This window comes from Xenopus tropicalis, chromosome 8 (genome assembly GCF_000004195.4).
Source record: "Xenopus tropicalis strain Nigerian chromosome 8, UCB_Xtro_10.0, whole genome shotgun sequence".
In the NCBI taxonomy this organism is placed as follows: domain Eukaryota; kingdom Metazoa; phylum Chordata; class Amphibia; order Anura; family Pipidae; genus Xenopus; species Xenopus tropicalis.
In genome coordinates, this window is record NC_030684.2 from 144,385,452 (window position 1) to 144,407,750 (window position 22,299).

The 22,299-nt window shown below is 53.1% G+C and overlaps 1 protein-coding gene across 3 annotated transcripts in view; it reads right to left on the reverse strand.

Moving 5' to 3' along the window:
- The window catches only part of dennd4b (DENN/MADD domain containing 4B), a 28,558-nt gene extending 9,804 nt beyond the window's left edge, over positions 1-18,754 (reverse strand). Inside the window, exons 1-18 of one of the 3 annotated variants that reach the window (XM_031890963.1) lie at positions 18,544-18,754; positions 12,381-12,463; positions 11,192-11,518; positions 10,858-11,110; positions 10,281-10,350; positions 10,037-10,206; positions 9,719-9,960; positions 8,803-8,869; positions 7,560-7,618; positions 6,173-6,317; positions 5,907-6,082; positions 5,738-5,838; positions 4,578-4,793; positions 4,350-4,495; positions 2,597-2,736; positions 2,378-2,501; positions 2,083-2,289; positions 573-701 (exon numbers count right to left, since the gene is read on the reverse strand). In XM_031890963.1, the coding sequence (XP_031746823.1) occupies positions 573-701; positions 2,083-2,289; positions 2,378-2,501; positions 2,597-2,736; positions 4,350-4,495; positions 4,578-4,793; positions 5,738-5,838; positions 5,907-6,082; positions 6,173-6,317; positions 7,560-7,618; positions 8,803-8,869; positions 9,719-9,960; positions 10,037-10,206; positions 10,281-10,350; positions 10,858-11,110; positions 11,192-11,484 (2,538 nt within the window). In that variant the 5' untranslated portion in view covers positions 11,485-11,518; positions 12,381-12,463; positions 18,544-18,754. Of the gene's footprint in view, positions 1-572; positions 702-2,082; positions 2,290-2,377; positions 2,502-2,596; positions 2,737-4,349; positions 4,496-4,577; positions 4,794-5,737; positions 5,839-5,906; positions 6,083-6,172; positions 6,318-7,559; positions 7,619-8,802; positions 8,870-9,718; positions 9,961-10,036; positions 10,207-10,280; positions 10,351-10,857; positions 11,111-11,191; positions 11,519-12,380; positions 12,464-18,514 lie in introns of all 3 variants that reach the window. The other 2 variants (XM_031890964.1, XM_031890965.1) reach the window with 2 other exon arrangements.
- Between the last annotated feature and the right edge of the window lie 3,545 nt (positions 18,755-22,299).

Sequence of the window (22,299 nt, forward strand, 5' to 3'; positions counted from 1 at the left end):
ACCCCTCGGGGGCTTATAATATCCCTATATGTTACAATAGGGGGCACTTTATTCACTATATATTATAAGGAACCCCTCGGGGACTTATAATATCCCTATATGTTACAATAGGGGGTACTTTATTCACTATATATTATAAGGAACTCCTCGGGGACTTATAATATCCCTATATGTTACAATAGGGGGTACTTTATTCACTATATATTATAAGGAACCCCTCGGGGACTTATAATATCCCTATATGTTACAATAGGGGGCACTTTATTCACTATATATTATAAGGAACTCCTCGGGGGCTTATAATATCCCTATATGTTACAATAGGGGGCACTTTATTCACTATATAATATACAGTTGGATCATTTCCCTATGGGACCAAACTGTAAATGATATCCTTATAAAGTCCCCCTGTTGTAAAATAAGGATATTAGAAGTCACCTGGGAGTTCCATGGCCATATAAAAACATATAAAAATCCCGCCCCCTCTCCTACCTTGGAGCTAGCGGGGGATTTACATGTAAATGAAGGAAACAGACCCCGCCCCCGGGCGGCCGCTGGCACAGAGCGGGTACCTTATTGTAGTATCCGTAGGTGATGATGTTGGGCACAATGCCAGCTTTTTTCATTTCCAGCATAACCCGCACCGCTAGGACCGGCTCCCCGTACTGGCCGCACAGCTGCATCAGGACCCGGTAACACACCTGTGGGAAGGATAGCGGGGTTAAGTACGGAGTTAGTAAGTAGGGGGGGTAGGTCACTTTCAAAATAACATTTAGTATGTTATAGAATGGCCACATCTTAGCAACCTTTCAATTGGTCTTCATTGTTTATTTGTTATAGTTTCTAAATTATTTGCCTTTTTCTTCCAAATGGGGGTCACTGACCCCGGCAGCCAAACCCTATTGCTCTGTGAGGCTCCAGTTTTATTGTTATTGTTACTTTTTATTCCTTATCTTTCTATTCAGCCCCTCCCCTATTCATATATCAGCCTCTCGTTCAAACAGCTCCCTGGTTGCTAAGGTAATTTGAGCCCTAGCAACAGTATATCTGACCCCGGCAGCCAAACCCTATTGCTCTGTGAGGCTCCAGTTTTATTGTTATTGTTACTTTTTATTCCTTATCTTTCTATTCAGCCCCTCCCCTATTCATATATCAGCCTCTCGTTCAAACAGCTCCCTGGTTGCTAAGGTAATTTGAGCCCTAGCAACAGTATATCTGACCCCGGCAGCCAAACCCTATTGCTCTGTGAGGCTCCAGTTTTATTGTTATTGTTACTTTTTATTCCTTATCTTTCTATTCAGCCCCTCCCCTATTCATATACCAGTCTCTCATTCAAACAGCTCCCTGGTTGCTAAGGTAATTTGAGCCCTAGCAACAGTATATCTGACCCCAGCAGCCAAACCCTATTGCTCTGTGAGGCTCCAGTTTTATTGTTATTGTTACTTTTTATTCCTTATCTTTCTATTCAGCCCCTCCCCTATTCATAATTCGGTCTTTCTTGCAAACCATTGCTTGGTTGCTAGGTTAAATGGGATCCTAGCAACCAGATAGCTGCTAAAATTTCAAACTGGAGAGCTGCTGAACAAAAAGCAAAATAATTAAAAAACTACCCATAATAAAAAATGAAGACCAACTGCAAATTGTCTCAGAATAGCACTCTCTACATCATACTAAGGGTTAATTCCAAGGGGAACACCCTTTTAAGCTATAATTAGGCAAAAACATTTGAATGCCCCATACATGGGCCGGATATTTACTATCAGCCCTGAGCTTTGGGGCTTATTATTTAAAACTGGAGCCTCACAGAGCAATAGGTTTTGGCTGCCGGGGTCAGTGACCCCCATTTGAAATATAGAAAACTTGCTAGGAATAGGACATTTTATAACATACTAAAGGTTAACCTGAAGGTGAATTTCCCCTTTAAACATCGGCAGCGCACAGGATTCTGTGTGGGGAGTGATCAAATCAGCCAATCCCAGTTCAGAGGGGCCCGGCACACACCTACCCGCCCCGCCCATGTCCCCCGCTACCCAGCAGGCATTTTGGTGCTGTGTTTGGCCCCAAGTCCATATGGCCACTTACCTCATCAGGCAGGACCACCTTCTTATTCTCCATCTGCTTCAGGGCATCGTAGGCGGTCTGAAGAGCTCGCACTTTGCTGGGGGTGGCACGCACGAACGTGGGCAGGTAAATAAACCACAGGCCGTAGCAGTGGCCCAGCAGGCACTTGGCCCACATGTCGGGCATGGCTGAGTACTTCTGGGCCACGCGCTGAGCCATTTTTATTTCCTGCCAAAAAAATAAAGATAGATGAAAATCCCTCCCCTTTAGACCCACCTCCTCCTTCTCTACATGATGGCAAGCTAGAGCCAATCACCTGCTTGGTCCGGCGTGGGGCGGGGCTGCTCGGGGCGCTGCTCTTGGATTGGTTGGGTGGAGCCATCAGTAGATCTTGGGGTAGGTCGAACAGCTCCCATTTGAGGACTGGGAAGCTCTCATACCTACAAGGTGGAAGGGTACAAAGTAAAACCATAAGGGGGAGACTGTGAGTGCTGGGGGGCAAATGGGAAGTGTGTCGGGGGCAAAGTACTCTCACATGTACTGGGCGGGCAGCTCCCCACTGCCAGGTTCATGAGGTTCCTCGGCTGGCATGATGAACACAGTGTGCTCGCTGCGGTGGGACTCGTCCAACTCCACCAGGTGTAAGTCCTCCATCTTCTCCCCATCTATCTGCACCTAGAAAAAACAAAGAGTTGGAGTAAATAGTGTGTGCTGGGCCCCTCAGCAAAAATATCTTCGGAGGGTCCCAGGACACAGAGATGCCCAACAGGCCCCCCAGCAAAAATATCTTCGGAGGGGCCTAGGACACAGAGATGCCTACCAGGCCCCCCAGCAAATAAATCTTCGGAGGGGCCCAGCACATAGAGATGCCTACCAGGCCCCCCAGCAAAAATATCTTCGGAGGGGCCTAGGACACAGAGATGCCTACCAGGCCCCCCAGCAAAAATATCTTCGGAGGGGCCCAGGACACAGAAATGCCTACCAGGCCCCCCAGCAAAAATATCTTCGGAGGGGCCCAGGACACAGAAATGCCTACCAGGCCCCCCAGCAAAAATATCTTCGGAGGGGCCCAGGACACAGAAATGCCTACCAGGCCCCCCAGCAAAAATATCTGCAGAGGGGCCAAGGGCACAGGGATGCCTACCACGCCCCCCAGCAAATAAATCTTTGTAGGGGCCCAGGACACAGAGATGCCTACCAGGCCCCCCAGCAAAAATATCTTTGGAGGGCCCAGGACACAGAGATGCCTAGCAGGCCCTCCAGCAATTAATCTTCGGAGGGGCCCAGGACACAGAGATGCCTACCAGGCCCCCCAGCAAAAATATCTTCGGAGGGGCCCAGGACACAGAGATGCCTACCAGGCCCCCCAGCAAAAATATCTTTGGAGGGTCCCAGGACACAGAGATGCCTAACAGGCCCCCCAGCAAAAATATCTTCGGAGGGGCCTAGGACACAGAGATGCCTACCAGGCCCCCCAGCAAATAAATCTTCGGAGGGGCCCAGCACATAGAGATGCCTACCAGGCCCCCCAGCAAAAATATCTTTGGAGGGGCCTAGGACACAGAGATGCCTACCAGGCCCCCCAGCAAAAATATCTTCGGAGGGGCCCAGGACACAGAAATGCCTACCAGGCCCCCCAGCAAAAATATCTTCGGAGGGGCCCAGGACACAGAAATGCCTACCAGGCCCCCCAGCAAAAATATCTTCGGAGGGGCCCAGGACACAGAAATGCCTACCAGGCCCCCCAGCAAAAATATCTGCAGAGGGGCCAAGGGCACAGGGATGCCTACCACGCCCCCCAGCAAATAAATCTTTGTAGGGGCCCAGGACACAGAGATGCCTACCAGGCCCCCCAGCAAAAATATCTTTGGAGGGCCCAGGACACAGAGATGCCTAGCAGGCCCTCCAGCAATTAATCTTCGGAGGGGCCCAGGACACAGAGATGCCTACCAGGCCCCCCAGCAAAAATATCTTTGGAGGGGCCCAGGACACAGAGATGCCTACCAAGCCCCAAAGCAAAAATATCTTCGGAGGGGCCCAGGACACAGAGAAGTCTACCAGGCCACCCAGCAAAAATATCTTCGGAGGAACCCAGGACACAGAGATGCCTACCAAGCCCCAAAGCAAAAATATCTTCGGAGGGGCCCAGGACACAGAGATGCCTACCAAGCCCCAAAGCAAAAATATCTTCGGAGGGGCCCAGGACACAGAGATGCCTAACAGGCCCCCCAGCAAAAATATCTTCGGAGGGGCCCAGGACACAGAGATGCCTATGGGGCCAGCAGTACCTTTTCTATGCAATTGTCGAGGAACTCGAGACAGGCGTGCCGGTCGCTAACAAAGGAGCAGTCCTCTATAAACTGTGTGAACATCTGTGTCTTCAGCATCTGCGAGTAGAACTTCTGGTGCGCCCGGTCCCGCGACTTCCGGAAACCTGAAACCGGCAGAGGGGGCTCAGCGAGCTCCAATGGGGGTCCCCCCCACACACCCCACCTCTCACTTCTGACCCCACTTACCCTCCACGTTAAACAGGTTGCTGGAGTCGCGCGTCCGTTCAGAGGGGGCCTGGGTGATGGGCAGCAGGAAGGAGCGGTACCCCTTTAATAAGCATGCCATGAACCTCAGGAAGGCGGCGCGTACGTCCAGCTCCAACTGCGTCCGGCGTCCGTAGATCAGATCGTAGTCTTTCAGCAGGAACTCCAGTGTGGCCTCCTCCATGGGTTTGTTGTACACTAGTGGCACCGACAGAAAACTGGGCTCAATAAGTCTGGCCACTGGGGCTGAGATACAGGGTGTCTGCATACAGGGGGGCACAGGGCATACAGGGGGGTACAGGGCATACAGGGGGGTACAGGGCATACAGGGGGGGTACGAGGCATACAGGGGGGGTACGAGGCATACAGGGGGGGGTACGAGGCATACGGGGGGGGTACGAGGCATACGGGGGGGTACGAGGCATACGGGGGGGTACGAGGCATACGGGGGGGTACGAGGCATACGGGGGGGTACGAGGCATACAGGGGGGGTACGAGGCATACAGGGGGGGTACGAGGCATACAGGGGGGGTACGAGGCATACAGGGGGGGTACGAGGCATACAGTGGGGGTGCGAGGCATACAGGGGGGCACAGGAGGCAGCAGAGCACAGGAGGAGGACATGGGGCCCAGGAGGCAGTGGAGCACAGGAGGCAGCGGGGCACAGGAGGAGGACATGGGGCCCAGGAGGAGGACATAGGGCCCAGGAGAAGGACATAGGGCCCAGGAGAAGGCAGCGGGGCACAGGAGGAGGAAGCGGGTCACAGGAGGAGGACATAGGGCCCAGGAGCAGGCAGCAGTGGGGCACAGGAGGAGGACATAGGGCCCAGGAGCAGTAAGCAGTGGGGCACAGGAGGAGGACGTGGGGCCCAGGAGGCGGCGGGGCACAGGAGGAGGCAGCAGTGGGGCACAGGAGGAGGACGTGGGGCCCAGGAGGCTGAGGGGCACAGGAGGAGGCAGCAGTGGGGCACAGGAGGAGGACGTGGGGCCCAGGAGGCGGCGGGGCACAGGAGGAGGCAGCAGTGGGGCACAGGAGGAGGACATGGGGCCCAGGAGGCAGCGGCATGGCAGGGGGAGTGGGCAAAGCAATGGGTACCAAGCAGAGGTAGGTGACGTGCAGGCCAAGCGTGCAAGTAGCTCACTCTCGTCCAGCTGTTTGTGCAGGTCGCTCAGGGTGCCCAGTAGCACCTTACAGGGTTTGCGGGGCAGCGAGCGCACCGATGGGACCTTTTTCTCTTCACTCCTGGAAGACAAAATATTGATGAGAGGAGAAGCTCGGCTCCCCGGGGCCCCCGACTGGTATGCACCTACTGGAACAGGGTGTTGGTGTCCAGATCCACACACAGAACATCCTGGGGCGGGTCGTGCAGGTCGAAGTAGCTGGAGTGGATGCCCACGATGAACGGAACAGGGGCACAAAGCACATCGGAGAGGGTGAGGGGGCACAGCGGGATGTATGGGCACTGCCACCGCAGCGGGAAGATGATCTGCAGGGGGAACAGGGTAAACCCATTCAGATTGTGCCACCCCCGGGGGGGTTGTGCCGCCTCCCTGACCCCTCTCTCAGTGCAACTCACCGACACCAAAGCCTCGCCCACGCTGGTCAGCACATCGGGCCGCTGGGAGTGGATGAGCAGTTTGTGTTCGGTCAGCACGGCGAGGAGTAGGGTCACGGCGGTCTCGGGGCCCAGGTTCTGCAGGAGAGTCACGTAACTGGCTCCGCTAGTAGGGAATAAGGAGAATTCTAGTCACTCACTACTCCTTCCTGTCATGCAACATGGCCGCTCCCACCCACACACAGCAATAACAATTGCAGCCATGGGCTACAGGTAGCCAACATATCGGCCCCTGTGCCAAATGGCTTAGGTACTGAACAACCGTCCTATTGCTCCACTCTTCCAAAACTGGACCAATGTACAGACCTACACACTGGACCAATGTATCACTGGACCAATGTACAGACCTACACAGAGTATATATATATATATATATATCTATTTCTATCTCTCTCTCTCTCTATCTATCTATCTATATATTTCTATCTCTCACTATCTATATCTATATATCTCTCTCTATCTATCTATCTCTCTCTCTATATATATATCTATGTCTCTCTCTATCTATCATCTATATATATATATATATATATATAATGTAGAGAGTAATATTCTGAGACAGTTTCCAATTGGTCTTCATTTTTTATTATTTGTAGTATTTTTGTTTTTTCATTTTCAGTTCAGCAGCTCTCCAGCTTGGAGTTTCAGCAGCTATCTCGTTGCTAGGGTCCAAGTTACCTTAGCAACCAGGTAGTGGGTTGAATGAGAGGCTGGTATGTGAATAGGGGAGGGACTGAATAGAAAGATAAGGAATAAAAAGTAACAGTAACAATAAAACTGGAGCCTCACAGAGCAATAGGGTTTGGCTGCCGGGGTCACTGACCCCCATTTGAAAGCTGCAAAGAGTTGAAAATAAATAATGAAGACCAATTGAAAAGATGCTTAGAATTGCCCTATAACGTACTAAAAGTTAGTTTAAAGGTGAACCGCCCCTTTAAATCCTCCCTTCTATATGGAACAACTCCCTTCCCTCTTCTGCCTCTTTATCCCCCAGACCCACTCCCTCCCCTTTAATCACAAGACAGAGCTGCAATCACAAACCCCGCAGCACGGGGCAATGTCCTATAGGGAATGTGGTTGTGCCAGCGAATCAGGGGAGAGAACATGTTACTGGGGAAGGTATTTAACACAAAATATTTCCATGTATATGTGCAGTGCATAGGAGAAGCATTTTGGAGAAAAAATGGCTATTTTACTATTTAGGTGCAGCCCCCGCCCTAAAAAAACTATCCAAACTTTATAACATTCAACTGTGGCATAAATAAACATATGTGTGTACCATGTGATCAGCGACAGGCACTCTAATAGGCCAATGGGTTTATTTAGCGCATACCTGAATAGATCTCACCTGAGGGGCAAAGGAGAGGATACTGGCTGGCACAGCAGGACGTTATCATAGGGGGACATCTGAAACACAAGGGAGAGGGTTGGTTGGAATAGAGCTCTCCCTATGTTGATATCTAGAGAGAAGGTTGGTTGGAATAGAGCTCTCCCTATGTTGATATCTAGAGAGAAGGTTGGTTGGAATAGAGCTCTCCCTATGTTGATTTCTAGAGAGAAGGTTGGTTGGAACAGAGCTCTCCCTATGTTGATATCTAGAGAGAAGGTTGGTTGGAACAGAGCTCTCCCTATGTTGATATCTAGAGAGAAGGTTGGTTGGAATAGAGCTCTCCCTATGTTGATATCTAGAGAGAAGGTTGGTTGGAACAGAGCTCTCCTTATGTTGATTTCTAGAGAGAAGGTTGTTTGGTTGGAAAAGAGCTCTCCCTATGTTGATATCTAGAGAGAAGGTTGGTTGGTTGGAACAGAGCTCTCCCTATGTTGATATCTAGAGAGAAGGTTGGTTGGAATAGAGCTCTCCCTATGTTGATATCTAGAGAGAAGGTTGGTTGGAATAGAGCTCTCCCTATGTTGATTTCTAGAGAGAAGGTTGGTTGGAATAGAGCTCTCCCTACATGATATCTAGAGAGAAGGTTGGTTGGAATAGAGCTCTCCCTATGTTGATTTCTAGAGAGAAGGTTGGTTGGAATAGAGCTCTCCCTATGTTGATATCTAGAGAGAAGGTTGGTTGGAATAGAACTCTCCCTATGTTGGTATCTAGAGAGAAGGTTGGTTGGAATAGAGCTCTCCCTATGTTGATATCTAGAGAGAAGGTTGGTTGGAATAGAGCTCTCCCTATGTTGATATCTAGAGAGAAGGTTGGTTGGAATAGAGCTCTCCCTATGTTGATATCTAGAGAGAAGGTTGGTTGGAATAGAACTCTCCCTATGTTGGTATCTAGAGAGAAGGTTGGTTGGAATAGAGCTCTCCCTATGTTGGTATCTAGAGAGAAGGTTGGTTGGAATAGAGCTCTCCCTATGTTGATATCTAGAGAGAAGGTTGGTTGGAATAGAACTCTCCCTATGTTGATATCTAGAGAGAAGGTTGGTTGAACCAGAGCTCTCCCTATGTTGATATCTAGAGAGAAGGTTGGTTGGAATAGAGCTCTCCCTATGTTGATATCTAGAGCTCTCCCTATGTTGATATCTAGAGAGAAGGTTGGTTAGACCAGAGCCTGACTCATGACTAGCGCCGGCCAGCCCGTTACTCACCTGAACCAAAATGCGCGGCCGCTGTGGGGACGGGAAGGGGACATTGAACATGAAGTTGGAGATATGTCTGAAGAGAAAATACAGAAACACATTGGAAACAAGAACTGTCTTATTACTAGCGCCATATTGTATCATGGGGGGGCACTTACTCCTCAAGGGGAAGCACGTGGGGGCCAGAGATGGGGGCCCCTATTCACTTCTTTAGCGCCATATTGTATCATGGGGGGGCACTTACTTCTCAATGGGAAGTACGTGGGGGCTGGAGATGGGGGCCCCTATTCCCTTCTCTAGTGCCATATTGTATCATGGGGGGGCACTTCTCAATGGGAAGCACGTGGGGGCTGGAGATGGGGGCCCCCTATTCCCTTCTCTAGCGCCATATTGTATCATGGGGGGGGGCACTTCTCAATGGGAAGCACGTGGGGGCTGGAGATGGGGGCCCCCTATTCCCTTCTCTAGCGCCATATTGTATCATGGGGGGGCACTTCTCAATGGGAAGCACGTGGGGGCTGGAGATGGGGGCCCCCTATTCCCTTCTCTAGCGCCATATTGTATCATGGGGGGCACTTACTTCTCAATGGGAAGGACGCGGGGGCCGGAGATGGGGGCCCCTATTCTCTTCTCTAGCGCCATATTGTATCATGGGGGGGCACTTACTTCTCAATGGGAAGCACGTGGGGGCTGGAGATGGGGGCCCCTATTCTCTTCTCTAGCGCCATATTGTATCATGGGGGGGCACTTACTTCTCAATGGGAAGGACGTGGGGGCTGGAGATGGGGGCCCCTATTCCAATCTCTAGAGCCATATTGTATCATGGGGGGCACTTACTTCTCAATGGGAAGCACGTGGGGGCCGGAGATGGGGGCCCCCCATTCCCTTCTCTAACGCCATACTGTATCATGGGGGGGGCACTTACTTCTCAATGGGAAGGACGTGGGGGCCGGAGATGGAGTATCGATAAATGAAAGTGAGGAACTTCTGGAAGACGTCGAAGAAGGGCCAATGAGAGAGGACACAGATGCTCTTCTTGGTCTGGACAGATTTGTTGGTCACGGGGCGCTTGTCCACCACACTCAGAAGCCCCAGGGATTGGTTCTGCTTCTCGCTCAGGCACCCCCGGGGGTATTGCTCATGGAACTGGATGGCTGCGCCATATACCTGGGCAACGCGAGACATCAGAACAGAATTCTGGGTACAGGAACCCCCGATTATATCAGCCATGAACCCAACTCACCTTCTCCCCAGAAGCCCCAGTCAGCACAAAGGTGGAGAAGACGGGCATGTGATACTTAGTGTTGATTGGCCAGCTCTCAATGGTGGCACCCATTGGCAGACAGAAGGTCGCCACCATCTCGGGCAAGGGAAACGTTTCACTGTCGGCACTAGGGAAGCGGCTGAGCACCCCTGTGGGTAAGATGGGGTTTATATAGAGGGTCCTGGGGGCCGAGGAGCTGACACTCACACAGACGGACACTTACCTGCCTCATACACAAGGCTGTGGGTCTTAGCCGTGCCCTTCTTGTAACAGAGGAACAGAGCCGGCCCGAACTGCAAGTATAGAGCAAAGTGTCAGCACAGGCACTTGGGGGCTTTGGCCACACCTCTGGTCCCACCCCCTCCCGGCAGCCAATCAGCAGAACAATGGGAAGGGAGCAAGATAGCAGCTCCCAGTAGGTATCAGAATAGCACTCAATAGTAAGAAATCCAAGTCCGGCTTGGGACTCCTCCAGTTACATGGGAGTAGGAGAAACAATAGGTTAGCTGAAAGCAGTTCTAATGTGTAGCACTGGCTGAAAGCTCAGACTCAGGCACACTTTACTGCTGTGCTGCAAGTTGGAGTGATATCCCCCCCCCCTCACCCCCAGCAGCCGATCAGCAGAACAATGGGAAGGGAGCAAGATAGCAGCTCCCAGTAGGTATCAGAATAGCACTCAATAGTAAGAAATCCAAGTCCGGCTTGGGACTCCTCCAGTTACATGGGAGTAGGAGAAACAATAGGTTAGCTGAAAGCAGTTCTAATGTGTAGTCGGGGGGGGGGTGTAGATGATTTCTTACCATACTTGTATTGAGGTTCCTATCCACTCGGCAAAAGGTGTTGGGGGTGCTTTCCCCCTTGCTGGGATTAATGATACAGATATCCATCACCCCCAGACTATTCAGCCCCATGGATTCGGGGGCCCGTTTGAACATCAGGAAGGCTCGCTGGTTCCCGGGGCCCCCCGAGCTCAGGTTGGCAGAGTGACTGTACGGAGTGGTGTCGATAACCTGGAAGCCCGGGCGGAGAGGTTCTTTGCCGTCATAGTGCACTCTAAGGACAGGGGGCAAGAGAAGAACATGAGGAGGGGCACAATCATTATCGGGGGTAAAACGTAGCAATGAGCTGTCTCACCCTAACTCGGTGATAGGGGGCTTGTCTCTGCCCCTGCGGTAGCACAGGTACATCTGCTGGTTGGTGAGTAAGCCGGAATTCAGATCGGCCGAGTGCCCCCCGGGGGTGGTCTCTATACAGGTAAACCCCTGCGGAACCTCCTCCCCCTGCGCCTTGACAATGACCGCCACGTCAGTGACCAGCTCTGTGGTGCGAATAGAGCGCTGGCGGTTCTCTTCCTCCAAGGGCCGAGACGCCGGGGTCAGGCCGGCCACTACAAAGTAATCCACCAGTTTGGGCAGTCCCTCTTCCATGATGGCGGCTCCGGCTTCACTGGATCATGGGTAACTTCAAATCATGGAGAGAGAGAGAGGTAATTAGACTTATTGGGTGGTTCATCTGTTAGTATGTTACTATTCCCAGCAACTTTGCAATTGGTCTTCATTATTTTTATTTTATAGTTTCTAAATTATTTGCCTTTCAAATGGGGGTCAGTGACCCCGGCAACCAAACCCTATTGCTCTGTGAGGCTCCAGTTTTATTGTTATTGTTACTTTTTATTCCTTATCTTTCTATTCAGTCCCTCTCCTATTCATATATCAGTCTCTTGTTCAAACAGCTCCCTGGTTGCTAAGGTGATTTGAGCCCTAGCAACAGTATATTTGACCCCGGCAACCAAAACCCATTGCTCTGTGAGGCTCCAGTTTTATTGTTATTGTTACTTTTTATTCCTTATCTTTCTATTCAGCCCCTCCCCTATTCATATACCAGCCTCTCACTCACACCGCTGCCTGGTTGCTAAGGTAAACAAGACCCTAGCAACCAGACAGCTGCTGAACAAAAAAAAAGCTAAATAACTGAAAAACCACAAAAGACCAATGGCAACCTGTCTCAGAATATCACTGGCTACATCGTACTAAATGTTAATGTCATGGTGAACATCCCCTTTAATGGACACGCCCCTATATTTGTAAGTGGATGTTTTAAAGGGGAACTCCACCTGAAAAATGAAATGTGTAATGAAAGAAATCTCGGATTGTTCCCTTGAAACAATATAGCAAAAGTCAGCTCCCCTCTATGTATGTATATATATATATATATATATATATATTTATTTTCTTAATTGCGCAAAGACAGCTTCTGGGTGGGGGCAGAGTTCCCCTTTAAATGGCAGATATCAGCAGAAGCGGAGCTTGGCAACGTAACTCACCCAATGGGGGGGTCCGACCTCTTCAGCACCCAACGGTCGCCGGTGGCAACGGTGAGTCCATTTTGGGGAGCTGAGTGGGGGTCCTACGGAGAAGGACAGGCTGGTTAGATGAAGAACGCACAGGAGTAGTTGGGAAATGACGGGGCAGCCCCACAGCCGAGGGCGCAGGTGGTGGGATTACGTGGCAGGGAAGGTTGTACCACGCAGGGTAAGGGGCACCGCACAGCTCAGCAGCCTGGGGAACCCATGAGAGTGAAAGCTGCGATGGGAAGAACAAACAGGAAGCGAGCACCGGCCAAACCTCCAGCAGAAAGCGCCCGACTTCCTGTAACGTGTGACACACTGACCCCCTTCCCACTCACCATGGAAATCCCCGCTCTGTGTCACTGTGACTCCCAGCCGCTGCCATGCAAAGGGTTAAAGCAAAGCCATGGCGATGCACGTTTGGGTTTACTTCCCCTTTAAATGTCACGCAGGTGCCCGGGAGTAACCCCCCCCCCCCCCCGACACCCCCAGAGATTTGTCCCTTTTACAGAGGGAAATAGAGACATCAGCCTCTGGGGGGGGGGGGGTTATGGGCAGAAATATGGGGGGACTCAAAGAACTTACATTGTTTGCCCTCAGTTTGCTGGGCTCCCAGAGGATGCTGGGAGTTAGTGGCAAACACAAGCTGGTAGGGTTTGTAGCCCTATCCCCAGGGCACCCCCGGGAGTCAGGAGGGGGTTAATGTGCCATCTGTTACCCAATACCGGACGGGCGCTGCACTATTCCAGTAACAGAGGGGCCACAGAGAGGTGATTGGACGAGAGGGCAGGGGCTGATTGTGAGACCCGGAGACAAGAGGTGGGGATACTGGGCCGATATACTGCGCATAGGAACCCACGGTACCAGGGCCGGCAGCCATAGTATATAGGAACCCACGGTACCAGGGCCGGCAGCCATAGTATATAGGAACCCACGGTACCAGGGCCGGCAGCCATAGTATATAGGAACCCACGGTACCAGGGCCGGTGCCAGCGGTGCCACAGTATACAGGAACCCACAGTACCAGGGCCGGTGCCAGCGGTGCCACAGTATATAGGAACCCACGGTACCAGGGCCGGTGCCAGCGGTGCCACAGTATACAGGAACCCACAGTACCAGGGCCGGTGCCAGCGGTGCCACAGTATACAGGAACCCACAGTACCAGGGCCGGTGCCAGCGGTGCCACAATGTATAGGAACCCACGGTACCAGGGCCGGCAGCCACAGTATATAGGAACCCACGGTACCAGGGCCGGTGCCAGCGGTGCCACAGTATATAGGAACCCACGGTACCAGGGCCGGCGCCAGCGGTGCCACAGTATATAGGAACCCACGGTACCAGGGCCGGTGCCAGCGGTGCCACAGTATATAGGAACCCACGGTACCAGGGCCGGCAGCCATAGTATATAGGAACCCACGGTACCAGGGCCGGCAGCCATAGTACATAGGAACCCACGGTACCAGGGCCGGCAGCCATAGTATATAGGAACCCATGGTACCAGGGCCGGCAGCCATAGTATATAGGAACCCACGGTACCAGGGCCGGCAGCCATAGTATATAGGAACCCACGGTACCAGGGCCGGCAGCCATAGTATATAGGAACCCACGGTACCAGGGCACCGGCAGCCATAGTATATAGGAACCCACGGTACCAGGGCCGGTGCCAGCGGTGCCACAGTATACAGGAACCCACAGTACCAGGGCCGGTGCCAGCGGTGCCACAATGTATAGGAACCCACGGTACCAGGGCCGGCAGCCACAGTATATAGGAACCCATGGTAGCAGGGCCGGTGCCAGCGGTGCCACAATATACAGGAACCCACAGTACCAGGGCCGGTGCCAGCGGTGCCACAATGTATAGGAACCCACGGTACCAGGGCCAGCAGCCACAGTATATAGGAACCCACGGTACCAGGGCCGGTGCCAGCGGTGCCACAGTATATAGGAACCCACGGTACCAGGGCCGGCGCCAGCGGTGCCACAGTATATAGGAACCCACGGTACCAGGGCCGGTGCCAGCGCTGCCACAGTATATAGGAACCCACGGTACCAGGGCCGGTGCCAGCGGTGCCACAGTATAGAGGAACCCACGGTACCAGGGCCGGTGCCAGCAGTGCCACAGTATATAGGAACCCACGGTACCAGGGCCGGTGCCAGCGGTGCCACAGTATATAGGAACCCACGGTACCAGGGCCGGTGCCAGCGGTGCCACAGTATATAGGAACCCACGGTACCAGGGCCGGTGCCAGCGGTGCCACAGTATAGAGGAACCCACGGTACCAGGGCCGGTGCCAGCGGTGCCACAGTATATAGGAACCCACGGTACCAGGGCCGGTGCCAGCGGTGCCACAGTATATAGGAACCCACGGTACCAGGGCCGGTGCCAGCGGTGCCACAGTATATAGGAACCCACGGTACCAGGGCCGACGCCAGCGGTGCCACAGTATATAGGAACCCACGGTACCAGTGCCAGCGGTGCCACAGTATATAGGAATTGGGTTTATGTTCAGCCGCAGCTGTTAGGCACTGAGCCCCTCTTCTACCGACGCAGCCCCTTAAAATAGCTCAGGGCTATAAATATGGCTCCTCCCTGCACTGGGGTCTGTAAATACCCACCGGCCGGGGAGAATCCCCCCCCCCAGGGTCCCAGAGAGACGTCCCACAAGGGACAGTGACTGTTAAATAGAGCGCTGGTGGCCGCCATCTTTATGCTCCTCATCCTGCCGAAACCGCATCAATATAGGGGCAAACACTCACTGCCCGGGGGTGGGAATGGGGGGCTAGAGATGGCTGGGGGCACACACTCACTGCCCGGGGTGGGAATGGGGGGCTAGAGATGGCTGGGGGCACACACTCACTGCCCGGGGGTGGGAATGGGGGGCTAGAGATGGCTGGGGGCACACACTCACTGCCCGGGGGTGGGAATGGGGGGCTAGAGATGGCTGGGGGCACACACTCACTGCCCGGGGGTGGGAATGGGGGCTAGAGATGGCTGGGGGCACACACTCACTGCCCGGGGGTGGGAATGGGGGGCTAGAGATGGCTGGGGGCACACACTCACTGCCCGGGGGTGGGAATGGGGGGGCTAGAGATGGCTGGGGGCACACACTCACTGCCCGGGGGTGGGAATGGGGGGCTAGAGATGGCTGGGGGCACACACTCACTGCCCGGGGGTGGGAATGGGGGGCTAGAGATGGCTGGGGGCACACACTCACTGCCCGGGGGTGGAATGGGGGGCTAGAGATGGCTGGGGGCACACACTCACTGCCCGGGGGTGGGAATGGGGGGCTAGAGATGGCTGGGGGCACACACTCACTGCCCGGGGGTGGGAATGGGGGGCTAGAGATGGCTGGGGGCACACACTCACTGCCCGGGGGTGGGAATGGGGGGGCTAGAGATGGCTGGGGGGCACACACTCACTGCCCGGGGGTGGGAATGGGGGGCTAGAGATGGCTGGGGGCACACACTCACTGCCCGGGGGTGGGAATGGGGGCTAGAGATGGCTGGGGGCACACACTCACTGCCCGGGGTGGGAATGGGGGGCTAGAGATGGCTGGGGGCACACACTCACTGCCCGGGGGTGGGAATGGGGGGCTAGAGATGGCTGGGGGCACACACTCACTGCCCGGGGGTGGGAATGGGGGGCTAGAGATGGCTGGGGGCACACACTCACTGCCCGGGGGTGGGAATGGGGGGGCACACAGGAAGAGGGGGAATGTGGCAAGTAGAGGGATACAATGGGCTATTATGTGCAGTCACATGCCTCTCTCGCACAGTCACTGCCCTCTGATAAAAGAGACATACAGGGAACAGACCAGGGGCCCAACAATGAGACCTCAGTTGAAAAATCACAAAACCCCACAAACAGCGAGAGAAGAGAGATCCTGGGTGCGAGCGAGGGGCCCGTAATCCCCCCCAAAGCCCCCAAATAACTGGGGAAAAATGGGGGGAGGAATATAATGTCTGTCTCTCTGGGGCCCAACAGTCAGAGCTTGTCCTCTCAATGTGACTGTGCTTGGGGGGGGGCAGTTATTTACTGGGAGCCCCCCCCCCCCTGTATAATAAAGCACCCTGCCCAGTTACCCCGCCCTGAGGCCTGTAAATAAGCGGGGGGGGGGGGCAGGATAATTACAGGGCAAACCAATACACAAATTACAGGACAGACCTTCTCTCAAACAAACACACAGGCCAGATGTTGGGATAAGAACCTGCTGTGGAATTTTTAACTGGTTGTTAGGGTCCTGAGTACCTAGCAACCAGGCAGCAATTACAGAGAGAGACTGAAAGAAAACAAACAAGCTAGGGTTTCTGGGTATCTGTGACCCCGGCAACCACAGGGAGGCAGGACTGACAGGCACATGGTTAGGAATACGTAAGGGAAAATAAGCAGGAAAAAGAGGACCAACTGCAAATCGCCTTATAAAAAGTGATTTCCCCCCAGCTAATGCCAGATGTGCACCCCTGTGCCTCATACTGACACCTGTACCCCCCAACACCGCCCCCCGCCCCCCCCAGCCAACCCCCACACCCCAACCCCTCATACAGTAACCCCACTATATACAGTAACCCCCGCACCCCAACCCCTCATACAGTAACCCCACTATATACAGTAACCCCCGCACCCCGACCCCTCATACAGTAACCCCAATATATACAGTAACCCCCACACCCCGACCCCTCATACAGTAACCCCAATATATACAGTAACCCCCGCACCCCAACCCCTCATACAGTAACCCCAATATATACAGTAACCCCCACACCCCGACCCCTCATACAGTAACCCCAATATATACAGTAACCCCCACACCCCAACCCCTCATACAGTAACCCCAATATATACAGTAACCCCCACACCCCGACCCCTCATACAGTAACCCCAATATATACAGTAACCCCACAGCCTTACAGTTATACACAAGCAGGGTGTACGGCAGCCCCGCTGAGCCCATAAGCACTCACTCACATTGCTATGCAGCAGTCCGAAATGGCATCCAATGGGTCTTGCTGGACTAGCCGGCTTCTCATTGGCTATTACACCCTACCTCAGTCTCCTGTGTCCCCCCCCACACCCGAGTGCCCCCCTAATGGCTCTAGATAGAACCCTACTCCAGACCCCAGTGCCCCCAAAACCTGAGTGCCCCCCCCATACCCGAGTGCCCCCCTTATGGCTCTAGAGAGAACCCTACTCCAGACCCCAGTGCCCACAAACACCTGAGTGCCGCCCCCATACCCGAGTGCCCCCCTTATGGCTCTAGAGAGAACTCTACTCCAGTCCCCACTGCCCCCCCCCCCCACACCTGAGTGCCCCCCAGGCACTGATGACAGTAATGCTCTGGGTACAAGTTACACATGGGGCTACTTCAACCCTACTTCAGCCCCCCCGCCCCCCCCTTTGGCTCTAGATAGAACCCTACTCCAGTCCCCAGCGCCCACAGAGCCACAGGGCTACAGAGCCACAGAGCTACAGGGCCACAGGCCCACAGGGCTACAGAGCCACAGACCCACAGGGCTACAGAGCCACAGGCCCACAGGGCTACAGAGCCACAGACCCACAGGGCTACAGAGCCACAGACCCACAGGGCTACAGAGCCACGGGGCTACAGAGCCACAGACCCACAGGGCTACAGAGCCACAGACCCACAGGGCTACAGAGCCACGGGGCTACAGAGCCACGGGGCCACAGACCCACAGGGCCACAGGGCCACAGGGCTACAGACCCACAGGGCTACAGGGCTACAGAGCCACAGGGCTACAGAGCCACAGGGCTACAGAGCCACAGGGCTACAGAGCCACAGGGCTACAGGGCTACAGAGCCACAGGGCTACAGGGCCACAGACCCACAGAGCCACAGGGCTACAGACCCACAGGGCCACAGAGCCACAGGGCCACAGGGCTACAGAGCCACAGGGCCACAGAGCCACAGGGCCACAGACCCACAGGGCCACAGAGCCACAGGGCTACAGAGCCACAGAGCCACAGTAAATGCTGCAGTTACACGTAGGTATAACACTCAGTGTGCCGGCCGGTGCCTCAGTTGGGCATTGGGTCTTCTCTGCGATTTACACACACACGACACAAACGCTACACAGGTGCCCTGATGCACTAACCTATTCCCGTTACCGGCCGCTCCACCTACCGGAGTCCCAGGCCACCCCCCGGCTGCTGCGGCTTCAGCTCCTCACATCTCGCCTACAGGCTCCACTGACAGCTCCAGGCGCAGTCCCGCCGAGGTCACCACAAACACGGGCAGGGGAGGGCAGAGCGCCTCCCAGTTACCATAGAGACGGGATGAAGGGAATGCCCGCAGCCAGCACCATAGAGTCGCCACAAACACTGAGCGGCGGCTTCCTTCTCATCATAGAGAGGCAGTTACAGGCTAGACTGCCTCTATGGATTAGGGTTGCCAGGTTGGCGGGTTTTCCGCCGAATTGGGCTACTCGTTTAACGCCCGGGCGGGTTTCCAAAGTACAAACCAGCCAAAGTAAAGATTTGGGCTATTTTGGTTGGAAACTTAGCCAAAGTTGTTTTTCCCCTTAGTGTGCCTGTCCCGCTGCATGCTGGGTAATGTAGTTTGTTTCTAAGAATTAGCCTACAGCTAGGGTTAATATAAAACTACAATACCCAGCATGCAATCGGACAGTATTGACAGAGGCTCTTGTTTTGTATTCCTTCTTGCTCTTCTATTTCTTTAGAATTTTTTTCTTTGCGCATATTGGGCTATTTTTGGGCTACTTCCAAAGCGGCTTTTGGCTAGTTTGGGGCTGGTTTGGAAAAATAAATCTGGCAACCCTGCTCCTAGCTCAGATAAACCCATATTAGCGGCTTAACTCACCCTCTGCCCGTAGTTAAAGTGCCAGTAACGGCACAGACAGTCTATTCCGTGCGTTTGTGTAACCCGCTATATACCGCCAGGCAGCACCGTCATATTGTATCATATTCACATTCATATCATTAACCACGCCCATTTTTATGACCACACCTCCTAAATAACTCTGCAGGTTATGTAGAGTTTGAACCCATTTCTGGGGGTTTTGGGCTCTTGTTTTATGTGTTATTACAGTTTTGCTAATGAAGGTGAAGTTGTGTGCTGAGTATTCTGCGCTCTGTCAAAAGCCCCCTTATCTAATTACATTTGGGAAACTCTGTATCTCTTTTGGTGCTCAGTGCACCGGGGCTGTCATATGGGCCGTACTGTAGGGGGCACAGGAACCCCCTTATAGAGTATATCCCTGGGGCAGGGGGCTATATACCCAGAGGCACCGGGGCTGTCATATGGGCCGTATTGTAGGGGGCACAGGAACCCCCTTAAAGGATATATCCCTGGGGCAAGGGGCTATATACCCAGAGGCACCGGGGCTGCCATATGGGCTGTACTGTAGGGGGCACAGGAACCCCCTTATAGGATATATCCCTGGGGCAGGGGGCTATATACCCAGAGGCACCGGGGCTGCCATATGGGCTGTACTGTAGGGGGCACAGGAACCCCCTTATAGGATATATCCCTGGGGCAGGGGGCTATATACCCAGAGGCACTGGGGCTGCCATATGGGCTGTACTGTAGGGGGCACAGGAACCCCCTTATAGGATATATCCCTGGGGCAGGGGGCTATATACCCAGAGGCACCGGGGCTGCCATATGGGCTGTACTGTAGGGGGCACAGGAACCCCCTTATAGGGTATATCCCTGGGGCAAGGGGCTATATACCCAGAGGCACCGGGGCTGCCATATGGGCTGTACTGTAGGGGGCACAGGAACCCCCTTATAGGGTATATCCCTGGGGCAGGGGGCTATATACCCATGTGGGTCACATGTCACATTAGGAAGGGGGAGGGGCTCGCTCTCGGGGGGGGGGGGGCACATACCGGGTCAGACAGACACAAGAGACCCCCGTATCACTTAGTACATCTGCAGCTTTAATTTTTTGGCATCATAAAAAAAAAAAGGTCTCGGTACAAATATATACATTTCTACAGCTTTTTATATTTATATATTTATATTAAAAACCATGGGTCTCCCCTACTGCCGGCATGCCAGTGACAGCTGCGGGGGAGAGGAGGGGACACGAAGGGTTAACCGTTTAACTCACAGGGCGGGATTAACCTCCCGGGGGGGGTGGGGCAATCGGCAGGGAATGGGGGGCCAATGGCGTCTGAGAAATCAGATTTGTTTTCTATACAGGTGTCAGCTGCCTTCAGCCAATCACTTGCACCATGTGACGCATACAAATCAGTAGGAGGGGCTGCAAGTAAAGGGGCGGTTCACCATTAACTTTTAGGATGTTAGATGATGATTCTCAGCAACTTTTCAATTGGTCTTCATTATTTATTTCTTACAGTTTTTATTTATTTGCCTTCCTATGACTCTTTGCAGCTTTCAAATGGGGGTCACTGACCCCGGCAGCCAAACCCTATTGCTCTGTGAGGCTCCAGTTTTATTGTTATTGTTACTTTTTATTCCTTATCTTTCTATTCAGCCCCTTCCCTATTACTAAGGAAATTTGCACCCTAGCAACCCGATAGTTGTTATAACTCCAAACTGGAGATGCTGGACAATTAATAAAATAATTAAAAAACTACAAATAATAAAAAAAATGAAGACCAACTGCAAACTGTCTCAGAATATAACTCTCTACATTGTACTAAACATTAAACGGTGAACAACCCCTTTATGTAGTTTATACAATGGGGGGCTCCCCCCGGACTGAATTGTTTGGGGGGGGGGACGAATCAGCAATAAAAAGTGACAAGCTAATGTGCAGCCAATCAGAACGCTTCATGCCATGGCGAAAGGTCAATGACCTGATTGGCTGGTGTAACAAATTTGGGGGTTCACGATACACAGTAAGTGCTATCAGCATATAAAGCAGGATGGGGGGCCCCCCAGCTGATGCCGAGTTACAGCCAAAGCTAAGTGGGGGGGCGGGGCTTAGTCCATGAGAAGCTGGGGGGCCAACACTACTACCCATAGTCATATTTCTAGCATTAGCCGAAAAGCATGATGGGAAGGGGGTGCCCCGGCGTTCCCTCTGGCTTTTATACAGGATCATAAAAACAATACAAATACATAAAATCCTTCAAAATAGTTCACAATACTCTCTTTTTTTCTCTAAAAAAATAAAATATTTTACAGTTTGCATTAAAGTCCATCAGGTTTGACTTGCGCCCCCACGAGGGCAAAAATGGGGTCACCCCACCAATCAGATGCCTCCTTAGGGTGGTCCTGCTGGTTGGGAAGTCCCGTTCAGAACCGGGTTTGCCCCGTTGGGTTAGTAGCTGGGTAAGTCTGCTCCTTCCGCTGGTTACCCCGGGGTAATTCCACCTGTGAGGAAGGGCATCTCTGGGGTAAGTCAGTCTATGGCTAAAGGACTCAGTTGTAACCGTTGCCTTGGGTTAAGTGCTAGTAAGTACTCTGCATCTACTGGTTAGGAACTCTGGCTCGGGGTAAGTGCTGGTTGGTTAGTTGTCTTGGGTGCAAGTAAGATGAGCCACTATTGGACTAAACCGGTCGCTTAGGAAATCGGCTCCTGGATAACCGTTATGGATAGAAAGTCTTCCTGGGAGGTCTGCGGGGCAGGAAGAACCTTAGACAAGTTCTGATGGGTAGGAAGTTGAGTAAATTATTGGCCTAATGGATAGGAAATGCACCATGTGATCGGTTCCATGCGGGTGATAGGTTCCATGGAAAGGAAATACAGCTTGAATAGCCCATGGGTCTTTGGAAAGGTCTGATGGTTGAGACATTTGCTTCTGGCGATGGCTATAAGGTCAGCTGTGCATAGGTCCAATGAGTAGGAAGTGACCCCTTGGGTAGGTCTGATGGGAAGGAAGTTGGGCATTTATAGGCCTCATGGATAGGAAATGCACCATGTGATCGGTTCCATGAATGTGATAG